The sequence below is a fragment of the Leptodactylus fuscus genome, chromosome 4 (assembly GCF_031893055.1).
Source record: "Leptodactylus fuscus isolate aLepFus1 chromosome 4, aLepFus1.hap2, whole genome shotgun sequence".
In the NCBI taxonomy this organism is placed as follows: Eukaryota; Metazoa; Chordata; class Amphibia; order Anura; family Leptodactylidae; genus Leptodactylus; species Leptodactylus fuscus.
In genome coordinates this window covers 8682956-8700184 of record NC_134268.1, presented here as the reverse complement: position 1 = coordinate 8700184, position 17229 = coordinate 8682956, and the positions used below count along the sequence as shown (strand labels likewise).

The following is a 17229-nucleotide window of genomic DNA, read 5'->3' as shown; positions in this document are numbered from 1 at the left end:
GTGCTCTGTATAGTAAGTCAGTGCTCTGTATAGTAAGTCAGTACTCTGTATAGTAAGTCAGTACTCTGTATAGTAAGTCAGTGCTCTGTATAGTAAGTCAGTGCTCTGTATAGTAAGTCAGTGCTCTGTATAGTAAGTCAGTGCTCTGTATAGTAAGTCAGTACTCTGTATAGTAAGTCAGTACTCTGTATAGTAAGTCAGTGCTTTGTATAGTAAGTCAATGCTCTGTATAGTAAGTCAGTACTCTGTATAGTAAGTCAGTACTCTGTATAGTAAGTCAGTGCTTTGTATAGTAAGTCAGTGCTCTGTATAGTAAGTCAGTACTCTGTATAGTAAGTCAGTACTCTGTATAGTAAGTCAGTGCTTTGTATAGTAAGTCAGTGCTCTGTATAGTAAGTCAGTACTCTGTATAGTAAGTCAGTGCTCTGTATAGTAAGTCAGTGCTCTGTATAGTAAGTCAGTACTCTGTATAGTAAGTCAGTACTCTGTATAGTAAGTCAGTGCTTTGTATAGTAAGTCAGTGCTCTGTATAGTAAGTCAGTACTCTGTATAGTAAGTCAGTGCTTTGTATAGTAAGTCAGTGCTCTGTATAGTAAGTCAGTACTCTGTATAGTAAGTCAGTACTCTGTATAGTAAGTCAGTGCTTTGTATAGTAAGTCAGTGCTCTGTATAGTAAGTCAGTACTCTGTATAGTAAGTCAGTGCTCTGTATAGTAAGTCAGTGCTCTGTATAGTAAGTCAGTGCTCTGTATAGTAAGTCAGTACTCTGTATAGTAAGTCAGTGCTCTGTATAGTAAGTCAGTACTCTGTATAGTAAGTCAGTACTCTGTATAGTAAGTCAGTGCTCTGTATAGTAAGTCAGTGCTCTGTATAGTAAGTCAGTACTCTGTATAGTAAGTCAGTGCTCTGTATAGTAAGTCAGTACTCTGTATAGTAAGTCAGTGCTTTGTATAGTAAGTCAGTGCTCTGTATAGTAAGTCAATGCTCTGATATAGTAAGTCAATGCTCTGATATAGTAAGTCAGTGCTCTGTATAGTAAGTCAGTGCTCTGTATAGTAAGTCAGTACTCTGTATAGTAAGTCAGTGCTCTGTATAGTAAGTCAGTGCTCTGTATAGTAAGTCAGTGCTCTGTATAGTAAGTCAGTGCTCTGTATAGTAAGTCAGTACTCTGTATAGTAAGTCAGTGCTCTGTATAGTAAGTCAGTACTCTGTATAGTAAGTCAGTACTCTGTATAGTAAGTCAGTGCTTTGTATAGTAAGTCAGTGCTCTGTATAGTAAGTCAATGCTCTGATATAGTAAGTCAATGCTCTGATATAGTAAGTCAGTGCTCTGTATAGTAAGTTAGTACCCTTATACAGTAAGTCAGTGCTCTGGTAAGTGCGTTGTTTTTATATTTCTGAAATTCTCGGATTCTCTCTCGGAGGTCTTGACCTTGCTCGTCTTATGTGTAATGGATTTGATATATAATAATACTTCCTTATCTCCTGCAGGAACACCACAGTCTTGAACTCTAAGATCATCTCGGTGACGGTGAAGCCTCCTCCGCGCTCCATGTCTGTTCCGCTGGACATTGAGTTCTCCCATTTGTTCAATGTGAGTAGATTCTCTTCCTTGGTTGATCTTGAAGGAACCTGCCATTTTCTTGATACTAGAACATCTAACATCTTTTAGGACTAAACTAGTCATTTCCATTGGTGTAAATAACATTCATGGCACAATTTTTGGACAAGCACCAGAAGGTCAGGAGAAGCCTTGTGTGGACTAGTAGAACTTCTTGGAACTGGACCTCATATTAGACATATAGGGGGCAAGTTGAGTTTAACCAAACCCTTATTAGATCCCATTGATGGTCCCCTATGGACATGTGGCCATTCAGTGTATATAACATTCTCCGATGGTGTGGAGACCACCATGCACTACTATCAGTTAAATTTAAAGGCTGCCAGGTAGCCACCATGGCAACAAAATCCAAAAAGTGATAAATACCATATCAAACCTGATGATCCTAACAGGTCTCTGCCCACCATAAATAGTCTCATGACCTCCATAGTTTCCACCTGCCCTATACTGTGCTTTGTCGTTGTGTATTGGAGATCATTACCTGGCATAAAGTGACTATATGTCCTACAGTGGCTAGATCCATGGTGATCACAAGCCATCTGAGACGCCCTCTTCAGCAGGAGGAGCTGATATGTCCTGCTCAGGTCTCACACCCTAAGGTCAGCTTTGTCTGTGTCAGTATTTTCATCATCTGTGGCCCTCCAGTGCGCGCCAGATCATCCGCGAGCACTTAGCTCACCATTGTATTAAGACCACCCTCTTGCAGAGGTCAAAGACCCCTATGATAGAATGCCCACACGCTACATTAATGGTTGGATTCATGGTGGCCATAGTCACAAACCACCTGAGACACCCGCTTCAGCAGGAGAAGCTGATGTGTCCTCTTAGTATCACACCTCTAAGGTTGGCTTTTACTGTGGCCACCTTAGCTAACCAATCTATTAAGACCACCCTAGGAGGAGGTCAAAGGGTTCCCTGAGAAGGTATAGCATGAATTTAGCTTCCTGTGACCTTCTAGTGACATCATTGTTGCCTCAGTGATGTCACAGTCTATGAGAATATGATTACTGTCTAGTATTCTGTTAATGGTGTTGGAGGTCCATTACCTCCTATAATACACTCCATAGTGGCTAAATGAATGGTGGTCATGGTCACAAACCATCTGAGACGCCTTCTTCAGCAGGGGAAGCTGATGTGCACTTTGCAGGTCTCTTGCCCCTAAGGTCAGCTTACAGTGTGTCAGTATTTGCACCAGGACCACCAATGTATTGAGGCCACCCTCTTACATAGGTCAAAGACTCCAATGTGAAGGTACAGCACGTATATGGCATCCTGCAACCTTCCAGTGACATCACCGGTGCCTCAGTGATGTCACCGCCTCTAACAATATCATCATCACTGTCTACTATGCAATATTTAAAGTAACATTATAAGAAAATGCAAAGCAATGGAGCCCGGGAACCCAATTTATTCTGGCAATGCCTGCCGTTCGAGAACCTCCAAGGTCAAAGCTTTCGCAGCTGTCATTGTCATAGTAAAATCAATGTGTGTCATTAACAGTATCAAGTGCGCGCGGATTATCACCTTGCCCTGGGCGAGCAATATGTGTTAAGTGGGAAAGTAATGGAACTGTAATTTGCTGTTTGCACAGAATACAAAGTTCCCGTCCCAACACAGTGCACGGCTTTGTGGCGGAACAGTCAGGCGACGGGCTGAGGCTGAGAGATGAATGTCCTATCACGTCTCACATCACAATAACGTTTCATACAATTTTTTTTTTTTTTTTTGCAATTTCTCCAGGGAACAACCAACCACACTTGTATCATCTGGGACGAGACCGATACGTAAGTCACTTTCTTCATTCTTCCTCATCTGCTATTTATTTGTGCACATTTTGGAGATTTTTTCTTTCTATTATTAAAATTAAAAATTAATTGCAATAAATAATCCCCCCCCCCCATTGTAGTAAGAGAGACATTCATATAGGATTTTGTGAGACCCAAAAATAAAAATAAAAAAAAATTGAAAAATATATCTGTGTAAAAGCTTCCTAATAATAGGAAAAATAAAAATAAAAAAATTCTGTAGCTTGAATTCTGCCGAAAAAAATTTAAAAAATTAGACTAAAAAAATCCGGCTGTGTGAATGTCTCCTAATAAAAAAAAAAATAAGCAACAGAATAATTAGCCGTGCCCTTCCAAAAAATCTCTTTTTTTAAAAAAAAAATATATATATTTTAATGTTTTACAAAGTGTAAAGATTGCCAAAAGTTTTTCTAAAAAAATTGCTTTTTTTGTTACAATTTTTCATGAAAAGTAATACATTTTTGGAATTGTAAATGTAAGTCCTATAAGCTCACGGAGACCCCAGATTTTGACTTTATTTTTTTAATGTGAATTTTTTATTTTTTTTCAAAAATTTTGTCTAACCTTTCTCGTCTGCCTGTGTGTGTATTTTTTTTGGTGAGGAGTGCATGCTTTTTATGAAGGGTAATGTGAGTTTTAAAGGGGTTGTCAGAGACTATGACTTTAATTGCTACATATCAAGCACAGGGCCACACACCGTATAGTGTCTGTGCTGGGTATTGCAGCTCTGGCCCATTCAAACCCCATTCTAAGCCCCATTCATTTGGTCATGTGATGTCACTGGCCTAAGAAGAGGAGGTGGAGATCGATATCATAGTCCCAGACAATCCCTTTAAGTCCATTGAGTCAGATGGCGCTACTTGAAGGGGTCATAAAAATTTTGGGTATAATGGTAGAGAATGGCATTAGAGTCTTCACTATATGAGCTTACAATCTAAAAGTAGTGATATCCAGAGTCCCAATTATTATAACACTGAGCTCTCAGTAGCGCCACCTGCAGTGTCAGCCCTATAGTACAGTGCCCCCATAATAATGACAACCACAGTGCCCCAGGAAGAGCTGAGATACAGCAGGGAGGTTTATTACTGACTCCCCTCTTTAGTATGGCAAGGAGGTACCTGAGACCAAGGGATCACCTTAATTCAGTGATGTAGTGCCCCCTATCTGAATAGACAGTACATTACATTAGTGACACCATCATTGCCCCTCCTTCTCAGGATGTGACACGTTTCGGCACTTTAGCACCTCCTTTCCCCCCCGTTTCGCCCACCAGTAGACCGCAGTTCCTGGGAGCGTCATCCCAATCTCTGACGTAGGACAAGACTTGGAATCTACCTTTGGATTCTCTTGTTTGTTGTGTAGGCGACACATTCTGGAGTCTCTGGAGCCCCCGGAGAATTGTTGTGTTTTTGCTAGAAAAATATGCTGTAAATATTTCCAAACTGTATCGCAGAAGACACTTTCCAAGAGCTCCTCTAATTAAATGCGAGCAGATGGCGGAGATTGCAGAGCAATGGCGGGGATTTACTGTCACAGCTTTATTATCCGCAAATACAATAGCGCAAAAAAGCAAATACCTAGAAAAAAAAACAAAAGATGCAAAAATGTAACAAAAAAATGTCAGTGTATAATAGTGATCTGTATCCCGGAGTCCCCTCCCCAATGGCATATGTCCTGGCTTCTCCTCCTCCCCCCTCACCTGTCCAGGTTATCCTGGATCCTTTATGATATGAAGATCCCTATCTAGTAATAAAGAGTTTCTGCAGCAGCTGAAGGTTATTTTATGAGTCTGTATCAGTTGAGGTATTATAGGAAAGTTCTTCTAGATTTCCATTGTTTAGTGCAGACGGGCTACAATGAACCTCCCCTTTTCTGTATTAACTGAATTTCATTGGGTACGCTGTAATGCTTCACTTCCCCTGTGGTGGCGCTGTAGGGAACGATACACTGCCAGGTTTCTTAAATGATTGCAGTTGGTCCTAGCAAAAGGAGACCCTGTAAACTTCTTATTTTCTGGGAACACAGAAGAGTATTGTCCAAAGCAGAGAGTCCCTTTAAGACTATAAGAGGAACTTTTATCACCTTCAGCAACACCAACTCTCTGCATCCTTCAATAGATGCTGCTCCGCTGATTCTGGTGCAGTTGGGATTTTTTCTCTAGCCCCCATCGTTCCTGAGCAATCAGTGCTCTTAGTTTCAGCATCTGATTGGCTCTCTACTGTAAGGTGGGTGGATCCTAGACTATTTGCTCCAGTCTAGGACCGCCCACTTGATAGCAGAGAGTTGAATTAGAACATTGTGACTGAAACTTACAGAGATCATTGCTCAGGAACGGTGAGGGCTAAAGAAAAAATACCAATCAGTGGAGCGGCGTCTATTGAAGGAGGTAAAGGGTTGGAGTTGCTGGAGGTGACTAAAGATCCCCTTTAAGTTCTATCAACAATAGATACAAACAGAGTCCGGCAAAGTTGCGGATCTATTCCACGTAGTACATGCCAGGAGAGCGCGGCTTACGAGGCCTGATCGTTGTTGAAAGGTTAATAGACAATTGATTGAGTTGCTTAAGTAATATAGACCGGCACTTGAAGACCACGCTGTACGAGCAAACCGCGGAGTCGGCTATCAATCACCTATGACTGACAGATGGCACAGCGGCAAGCTACAGTCCTTTCTTAATCTTTCCAATGGTCATTGGCCTGGGGGAGGGGCACAGACAATATAGATATAGAGGTTTCCGCTCATGAAACAAAAAAATTTTACATTGTCAGATGAGGAAATACAGCAGATCAGCATAAAATACATGATAACGGAGGAATGCATAGAGGTCCATGAACACAATCAGGAGGTGTTTCCAGCCACTGGCTCATGCATCGACCCCCATCCCATGAACTACTCCCATCTCTCATTTAAATAACCAATACCCATGTCCCATCTAAAATTCCCAATCTAGAATACTGATCCCCCAAGTAGAAAACCTTCCAACCTTCCCCCATCTAAGACTTCCTCCACATATCCCCAATCTAGGGCACCTTCCAACCATCGTCCATCTGCGGCTCCTTTTAACCACCCCCATGCACTTATCCAACAATTGCCTATCTACAGCTCCAGTCTGCCATCTTGGGAAACCATCCACCAATGAGAGCACCCATCCTTAATCTAGAACATCCATCAATTCACTATCCAGAGCAGCATGTGAGCTGCTTATAAAATGACTAAGTCAATAAGATCTACTGTGTGGGCGGGGCCTGGGTCTGCTGTGTGGGTGGGGCCCACAAGTCTAACAAGACTGGGCGGGACTTACAAGTCAAATGGGCGGGGCCTGCTCTGATGCAGACGTTCTGATTGGCTCAGAGCTCACAAGGCACCCAGCACAGAGCCGACACCACTGCCAGTAATGCCGGTGCCCGCAGCACAGACCCCCTGCCTGGAAGGCTCCTGCCCGCGGCCAACTGGAGAGCAGGGAGCGCGTCATTCCCCGGAGCTGCTTCTGCTTCTGTCCCGTGTGTCTCGGCGGTGAAGCGGAGGGAAGACTTCCCTCCGCTCCGCCGCCGAGACACCTGAGACAGTAGCGGGTCACAAGATCGACCCATACTTCCTTCGCGATCGACCGGTAAATCGCGATCGACGTATTGGCCACCCCTGATCTAGAGCATCCATTCCCCATCTAATGCACCTTGTTCCATTCATTGACACTTGATACATAGTTACCAAGAATAAGAAATTAAAAACATGTCTGACTAGTCCAATGGATCGGTGACGACCTCATCTCATCGCCCGTCGTAGCTCTAGATTCACCTTGAACCTTTATGGCCATAGTTCAGAAAATGTAATACTGGTTGTGCCGTAGGAATCCCAGAGGAAACCCCTACTCCGCCATGTTCCCAGTATCATTCTATGTTTCCCATCAAAGACAACGATCAGGATGATTAAAAATGGATCTGCCATGCCTGTTATGGTTCTGGCGCCCGCCATGATACCAGTGTGAACACAGACTTAGAAAGTTACCAATTTTTTCTGCAAATATTTACATTGTAATTGACTATAATGGAATAAACCACACAGTGTATTACCCTGGGGGGGGACGCGACCTAATAGCGAATAGCGGGTGGCTTATGTGATAATACTCACCACAGGTGCAGCCAAAAAGAGGCCGAGCAGGTAAAGAGATGAAGTGTGTGTGGGGGTCAGTGTACAGGGATGGGAGTGGCGGGGATACGGGGACATGGAGTCTTTGTCCCGGCGATTTGTCTCTATACGGTATATCATGTGCCCGGGATATTGTGCTGGTTTTTATTACGCTGCCTCCATGTCATTTACTGTACGTGCTAAACAGCTAAACAAATGAGCTGCAGACGGAGAAACTCAGAGCGAGCGGGAGGTTTATTCATCTAAACTGATATGAATATTTAACTGCTTCAGGTTAATAATTAATTAGAGAATTTACTTTACTGAATCCTCATTATACATATGCAAAACGCCGGGAATCAGCTGCTGCGGTCTATAAACAGAGAGAAATCACAGATGTAGCCATAGCAGAGGATTATAGACATAAGGCAGGAGAAGCCCAGGTTATACCAGACACCAGAAGATGTGTACATATATAATTATATACAGTATATACCCAGGTTATACCAGCTGTACATATATATTATATACAGTATATACCCAGGTTATACCAGCTGTAAATATAGAATTATATACAGTATATACCCAGGTTATACCAGCTGTAAATATAGAATTATATACAGTATATACCCAGGTTATACCGGCTGTACATATATATTATATACAGTATATACCCAGGTTATACCAGCTGTAAATATAGAATTATATACAGTATATACCCAGGTTATACCAGCTGTAAATATAGAATTATATACAGTATATACCCAGGTTATACCAGCTGTAAATATAGAATTATATACAGTATATACCCAGGTTATACCAGCTGTACATATATAATTATATACAGTATATACCCAGGATATACCGGCTGTACATATATAATTATATACAGTATATACCCAGGTTATACCGGCTGTACATGTATATTATATACAGTATATACCCAGGTTATACCAGCTGTACATATAGAATTATATACAGTATATACCCAGGTTATACCGGCTGTACATATATAATTATATACAGTATATACCCAGGTTATACCAGCTGTACATATATAATTATATACAGTATATACCCAGGTTATACCAGCTGTACATATAGAATTATATACAGTATATACCCAGGTTATACCAGCTGTACATATATAATTATATACAGTATATACCCAGGTTATACCGGCTGTACATGTATATTATATATAGTATATACCCAGGTTATACCGGCTGTACATATATAATTATATACAGTATATACCCAGGTTATACCGGCTGTACATATATAATTATATACAGGATATACCCAGGTTATACCGGCTGTACATATATATTATATACAGTATATACCCAGGTTATACCAGCTGTACATATATAATTATATACAGTATATACCCAGGTTATACCGGCTGCACATATATAATTATATACAGTATATACCCAGGATATACCAACATGGTCCATATCACTATATACCAACTGGACATATGTAATTAAATAGCAGCAGAATAGTGAGTGCAGCTCTGGAGTGTCTCCCCCTATAGGTCTAGCTATATATTATCCTATATTTAGCAGTCATTGATCTTCTGGATGATTCTCCGCTTTGTGACAATAATAAGGATTTGGAGAGTTTAGACTGAATCTGTCGCCTGTGTGGTAGATGCTTCTGGAGCCTTGTATGATGGATGAGCTGGCAGAAGGCGATAATTTGTAGGTTGGAGCTGTGGGCCGGTTTTGGGCGGTGTCCAGGTGCCGAGCAGTCAGCTGATGTCAGTCCTTGCTGCTCAGCAGATTTGCTTTCTTGTGTATATTGTCTTATGTCTCCCCACAGATGCACTTTATGGGGCGAGTTATCCCTCAGGTCAGGAACCATCAGAAATGGAAAGAATGACATCATCGGGATGCAAATATTCATTGTATCGACTAGGAATACAGCAGTGATTACAGGTGGTAACATAATAACAGAAGACAAGACCTATAGGAATGTTCATCCTGAGCTCCTGGTTCATGAGTAGTAATATGGATAATAATAATCGGGACAGGTATCGATTTACTGTCCATGCCATTAGGGGTCAGCGTCTGTATAAAGCCATTAGTAGTGCTCATCTGCCTGTATATATTAGATGGCCGACCATTACATGTGCATGAGACCCTCCTGAATCCTCCAGGCCCAGATGTGCCCACTTTTTGAACACTTTTGAACCACTATGAAGTTCATTTCTCCAGATGACTCTGCCAAAAATGGGACATTTGGCCACTTTTCATGTTCTGGACTAGAACAGTAGAATGAACCCAATGGGCGGAGAAGGTGAATGATGGTCAGGGGTTCATCAAACATTTGGGTCTGTCGATGTCCTTTTACTGATGACGCACTTGAGAGGCAGATCATGAATGAAGATGTTTTTGGAACTTTGGATGAGCCTTGAATGCAATTGGATAAAACCAGAACTAAAGACAAAAACAACCCGGGGATGGGAGAGAATAGGAAAAGGGGGGGGGGGGGGGTCATTTTAGAACTGGATCAAAAGGTTAATTTTTTTTGGTCTTGATCCATAGGAAGGCAAAAAATACCATATAAAGGGAAAAATGTGACCAATAATTTCCTGGATGCTTTGGAGACATTTTCCTATACAGACCTTACGAATAGGATTGAGCAATCGTGATCGGAAATCGAATTTTGAAATCTCAAGATCGGCCACCCTAAAAGTCACTTTGCCCCATAGAGAAGCATTGACTAGGGTTGAGCGATCGGGATCAGGAAAGATCGGATCCCGATCGTCGTTCGAGCAAATTTCACGATCGGGATCGGCTGGAAAATAATCGGAAATCGGATTTTAAAATCGATCCTGAAATCTCAAGATTGGCTCAACCCTACTTATGAACCTAATGATTATTCCTATCACAAGACTTGTTCCCACTTTTCCATTGTATGGAACGACCCTACAAAAAATTGTATGTTTGGCCAGTTTTGGTGAGCTGGTCTGGAGCAGTAGAATGACCCAAATGACTGATTAATGTGGATGACACTTAATGGTTTATCAAAAATTTGGGGCATTTAAGCCCTTTTACCGGGAAGGAATTTTTTCCCCTGAAATGGGACAATTGGCATGAGCCTCATGGGGTTTTTTGCCTTTCCCTAGATCAACACTGTAGGTATTGTAGGGTTATAGGTTGGACGTGATGGACTGATGTCTTAGGATTATAGGTTGGACGTGATGGACTGATGTCTTAGGATTATAGGTTGGACGTGATGGACTGATGTCTTCATCCAACCCCATCTACTATGTAACTATGTAACTGATGAGACGCCAAATGGGACAGATCACGAATTCTGATATTTTTGTCCTTGTATGACCATTGGATGTATCATGTCGTGGCTCAGATAAAACACCGTTCTATATTATGTCAGAAAAACTTCAGTTCATCCATTTCAACCAGTGGAATGAACATATCTGATCTAAAAAGGAAAAATCTGCCTACAAATCTTAATTCCGATTGGACATTATTTTTTAAAAAAAAAATTCAAAAATTTTTAAGAATTACTTCTTTCCTAACAAATAAGAAGAAAATTGAATTGCAATGTGACTGTATGGATGGAGGTGACACCGGGTTGAGATCTCTCAGGCGGGGGGAGCTCGGTTTGGAGCACGTCGTGAATAAATGTGGCCGATAATTTCCTCGATGCCTTTTAGCTGTTTCCCCGTCCAGACCTCATCGGCTTTATGGACACGATGATTATTCCTATCACAAGACTCGTTCCCGCTCTTCCAGAACAGAACATGGCAGAGTTCAAACTGCACGCATCCTCTCTGACGTTAATTAACCTACTTACTCGACCAGTCCCGCTAAATGATGGAGAGGTTACCACTGGCGGCTTTATGTTCCTTGAAAAGGTTATTATTTCCAATATCATTTTGATGTAATGACGGCAGATGGGGGCCTTGTTATGTTAGTCAAAGAAGCCGTAAGTGTGAGGCGCTGAACCGTGCTGATGTAAAATGTCTGCACAGTCACTTTCATGTTAAATGACATTTCTCACTCGCTCATAACTTTCTCCGTCGAGGACCATTAAACCGACTCCCTTCTGCTTTCTCTGCACATCACAAATTACATCCCTAATTTAGTTTCATTACGTTCCATATGATTATGGGGGGAGAAAAAAGAAGAAGAAGAAGAAAGAGATGGAATAATCCCATTTCTATCGCGGCAAAAGTTGGCAAAAAATTAAGGGTAAAAAGTTTGAGTGAGGGACGTAGGGTTAATCACCCATCTCTGGTAAAGGTCATCCAACATTTGCTAGGTTAAGAATTTTGGGGTAACTAGAAGATCCTAAATCCCAATGGACAGCTAACAGGTCTAAAGCATTCTTGTAATCCCAAAAGGGTCGGACTAACCCCTTACCTGGACCTTCAGTTTGATGGGGTACCAGGGCTTAAGGTGAAAGGACAGTGTGGTGCCTCTGGAGGATTGTCCTGCGGGACCTGGTCTACATTGTGATCGTTGGATCCCGGTCTTGTTACTCAGTTTTTGGTTTTGGGGAGCCAGAGAATTGTTGCAACAATGGAATATGCAGGGTTAAAATTTTTGGTAGGTGGCACAGAAGAATCAGAGCCCTTATGCAGGGTTTAGGTTTTGAATAATATAATACTCAAAAAGTTAAAAAAAAATATAACTTTGCCCTTTGCTCAGTTGGACCTCTTGATAGAAAATCAAGGATTGAAGATCAGGCCCTGGCCTTGTTGTGAGGCCCAGTTCTTGGCTTTGGGAAGACTCTTGATTCCTGAATTAATGTAAGAGTATTCCGGGTTGAAACTCCATTGGTGGGTATGAATGTGAACGTTCTCAAGACTAGATTCCCATAGGATAGCATAATATTCAAAAAGTTGTCTGGCTAGACCTCGGGTTGGTGGTAAACCAAAGGTTGAAGTGGTGGTAGAATGTCTAGGCTGAACTTGGGACCTCATCTGCTGGCCGGTCTTTGGGCTTTCATTCTCTGGTTGATCTCTGGGCACTGGTGTTGCCATTAGTCCCATGGCTATCTGCTGTCCCGATGATGAAACACACTGGGTCGAAAAAGTTAGCGAAGGAGAACGTGGTGATGAAGGAGACGACGTTTTGAAGGATTTGAGTTTAGAAAACCATAGCAGAATTTATTAAGACGGGCGATTGTTCCACCAGACTTAAGTGATTCCCGTGAAGTGCACAAATCCGACCTCTGAGACTAGATTTGTGGTATAATGGGCCACTTTTCTCATGTTTGGCAACTTTTGAGACACCTTAGCCTTAATAATTGTGGACCATTCTGTTCAAAAAGTGTTTCACGTTGTTTGGTGACAGCCTCATGTATTAGCTGGACCTTGGTTGATGGAGCACCAGGTCCTGAAGGGTCCTAAACTCCAGCTGGTCTCTAACCCCTTGTCAACCGCATACGTCCTCTAGTTGACCTTGGGGTCTTGGACTTGGTGTGAGACCCAGTTCTAGGTTTTTGGGTATCTACTGTCTTAGTCAAAACAGGGCTAGTTAATAATCTAAGACAATGGGGACATGATGGAAGAGACGCTGCAATGTCTGACGGTCCCAAGGACTCTCCAGTTCCTAGTACGGACATCTTGGCCTGTAGGCTGCAATGCCCATTAGAGGGAGATGTTTTTGTGCATATGATAGGAGTCCATATTCTCCCACAATACAGATACGGCTTATTATTACGCCGTCCTGATATAAGAGAGTCACCATCTGCCTACGCCCCCCCCCCCCCAGTGATGGCGTCCATGTAAGGCGCTGCCTCATCCACCTCATACATGCCTTTCCTCCTTGGTTTCTCCATCCACAGCTGGGCTGAGCCCCGACGTCCCAGTGCTGGGGCCGTGTGTTTGCCCCTCTCATTTAATCAGCTTGTTGAAGATCAGCCTGGAACATGACGTCCCGGGGGTGGGGGGAGGGGAGCAGGCAATCTCCAGGCTTTTGCTTCATTGATAGGCCTAAACTAAATGTCATTATTAATTACTAATCATTAATAGAAGGAGCACAAAATGTCTTCTGGAGGCTAATGATCCGCCGGAGCGCTCGTTACTGAAATCTAATGTGTACAGAATATTATAGAGAGCAGATCCCAGAAGGCGGATATAAGAGGTGATACATAGATAGATAGATAGATAGATAGATAGATAGATAGATAGATAGGAGATAGATAGATAGATAGATAGATAGATGGACAGAAGATAGATAGATAGATAGATAGATAGATAGATGATAGATAGATAGATAGATAGATAGATAGATAGATAGATAGATAGATAGGAGATAGATAGATAGATAGATAGATAGATGATAGATAGATAGATAGATAGATAGATAGATAGGAGATAGATAAATAGATAGATAGATAGATAGATAGATAGATAGATGATAGATAGATAGATAGATAGATAGATAGATAGATAGGAGATAGATAGATAGATAGATAGATAGATAGATAGATAGGAGATAGATAGATAGATAGATAGATAGATAGGAGATAGATAGATAGATAGATAGATAGATAGATAGATAGATAGGAGATAGATAGATAGATAGATAGATAGATAGATAGATAGATAGGAGATAGATAGGAGATAGATAGATAGATAGATAGATAGATAGGAGATAGATAGATAGATAGATAGATAGATAGATAGATAGATGATAGATAGATAGATAGATAGATAGATAGATAGGAGATAGATAGGTAGGAGATAGATAGATAGATAGATAGATAGATAGATAGGAGATAGATAGATAGATAGATAGATAGATAGATAGATAGATAGGAGATAGATAGATAGGAGATAGATAGATAGATAGATAGATAGATAGATAGATAGATAGATAGATAGGAGATAGATAGATAGATAGATAGATAGATAGATAGGAGATAGATAGATAGATAGATAGATAGATAGGAGATAGATAGATAGATAGATAGATAGATAGATAGATAGGAGATAGATAGATAGATAGATAGATAGATAGATAGATAGATAGGAGATAGATAGATAGATAGATAGATAGGAGATAGATAGATAGATAGATAGATAGATAGATAGATAGATAGATAGGAGATAGATAGATAGGAGATAGATAGATAGATAGGAGATAGATAGATAGATAGATAGATAGATAGATAGGAGATAGGAGATAGATAGATAGATAGATAGATAGATAGATAGATAGATAGATAGGAGATAGGAGATAGATAGATAGATAGATAGATAGATAGATAGATAGATAGATAGGAGATAGGAGATAGATAGATAGATAGATAGATAGATTAGATAGGAAATAGATAGATAGGAGATAGATAGATAGATAGATAGATAGATAGATAGATAGATAGATAGTAATAGAATAGAAACCCTCCATCTATTACCCCATGAGAAAAATGCAGTGACCTGCGAAATCCCCGACGCTTGTAGAATAAGAACCGCAGACACAAAGGGAAATAGAAATATTCTGAATGGGCCTTTTACATAGAAGAACATATTGATTTGTCTCCTTGATTCAATCTCAGCAGCAAATTATATGGATTTCAGTTTTGGAAAAAAAAAAAAAAAAGTACAATCGACCCAAAAACAAAGTGGTTGTTCCCGAGAAAATAATTAACGATATTCAACAACTTGTTTTCATTTCAGTAACAACATATGTGATATAGCACAAGGAATGGAACATGACCATAAATCTGTCAGACAAATCTGCAACGTGTTACAATAAATAATACTTGATTCAGATTCATATACCAAAGGGGGTAGTATTATAGTAGTTATATTCTTATACATAGGAGGTAGTATTATAGTAGTTATATTCTTATACATAGGAGGTAGTATTATAGTAGTTATATTCTTATACATAGGAGGTAGTATTATAGTAGTTATATTCTTATACATAGGAGGTAGTATTATAGTAGTTATATTCTTATACATAGGAGGTAGTATTATAGTAGTTATATTCTTGTACATAGGAATAGTATTATAGTAGTTATATTCTTGTACATAGGAGTAGTATTATAGTAGTTATATTCTTGTACATAGGAGGTAGTATTATAGTAGTTATATTCTTGTACATAGGAGGTAGTATTATAGTAGTTATATTCTTATACATAGGAGGTAGTATTATAGTAGTTATATTCTTATACATAGGAGGTAGTATTATAGTAGTTATATTCTTATACATAGGAGGTAGTATTATAGTAGTTATATTCTTGTACATAGGAGTAGTATTATAGTAGTTATATTCTTGTACATAGGGGTAGTATTATAGTAGTTATATTCTTGTACATAGGAGGTAGTATTATAGTAGTTATATTCTTGTACATAGGAGGTAGTATTATAGTAGTTATATTCTTGTACATAGGAGGTAGTATTATAGTAGTTATATTCTTGTACATAGGAGTAGTATTATAGTAGTTATATTCTTATACATAGGAGGTAGTATTATAGTAGTTATATTCTTGTACATAGGAGGTAGTATTATAGTAGTTATATTCTTGTACATAGGAGTAGTATTATAGTAATTATATTCTTGTACATAGGAGTAGTATTATAGTAGTTCTATTCTTGTACGTAGGAGCAGTATTATAGTAGTTATATTCTTGTACATAGGAGCAGTATTATAGTAGTTATATTCTTGTACATAGGAGTAGTATTATAGTAGTTATATTCTTGTACATAGGAGTAGTATTATAGTAGTTATATTCTTGTACATGGGAGAAGTATTATAGTAGTTATATTCTTGTACATAGGAGGTAGTATTATAGTAGTTATATTCTTGTACATAGGAGGTAGTATTATAGTAGTTATATTCTTGTACATAGGAGTAGTATTATAGTAGTTATATTCTTATACATAGGAGGTAGTATTATAGTAGTTATATTCTTGTACATAGGAGGTAGTATTATAGTAGTTATATTCTTGTACATAGGAGGTAGTATTATAGTAGTTATATTCTTGTACATAGGAGTAGTATTATAGTAGTTATATTCTTGTACATGGGAGAAGTATTATAGTAGTTATATTCTTGTACATAGGAGGTAGTATTATAGTAGTTATATTCTTGTACATAGGAGGTAGTATTATAGTAGTTATATTCTTGTACATGGGAGAAGTATTATAGTAGTTATATTCTTGTACATAGGAGGTAGTATTATAGTAGTTATATTCTTGTACATAGGAGGTAGTATTATAGTAGTTATATTCTTGTACATAGGAGTAGTATTATAGTAGTTATATTCTTATACATAGGAGGTAGTATTATAGTAGTTATATTCTTGTACATAGGAGGTAGTATTATAGTAGTTATATTCTTGTACATAGGAGGTAGTATTATAGTAGTTATATTCTTGTACATAGGAGTAGTATTATAGTAGTTATATTCTTGTACATGGGAGAAGTATTATAGTAGTTATATTCTTGTACATAGGAGGTAGTATTATAGTAGTTATATTCTTGTACATAGGAGGTAGTATTATAGTAGTTATATTCTTGTACATGGGAGAAGTATTATAGTAGTTATATTCTTGTACATAGGAGGTAGTATTATAGTAGTTATATTCTTGTACATGGGAGGTAGTATTATAGTAGTTATATTCTTGTACATAGGAGTAGTATTATAGTAGTTATATTCTTATACATAGGAGGTAGTATTATAGTAGT

At 39.3% G+C, this 17229-nt stretch overlaps 1 protein-coding gene across 1 annotated transcript in view; it reads left to right on the top strand.

Moving 5' to 3' along the window:
• ADGRB1 (adhesion G protein-coupled receptor B1) overlaps positions 1-17229 on the top strand; it is a 398297-nt gene that overhangs the window by 177714 nt on the left and 203354 nt on the right. Inside the window, exons 15-16 of the mRNA XM_075270037.1 lie at positions 1491-1593; positions 3361-3404. Coding sequence (XP_075126138.1) covers positions 1491-1593; positions 3361-3404 — 147 coding nt within the window. The remainder of the gene's footprint in view (positions 1-1490; positions 1594-3360; positions 3405-17229) is intronic.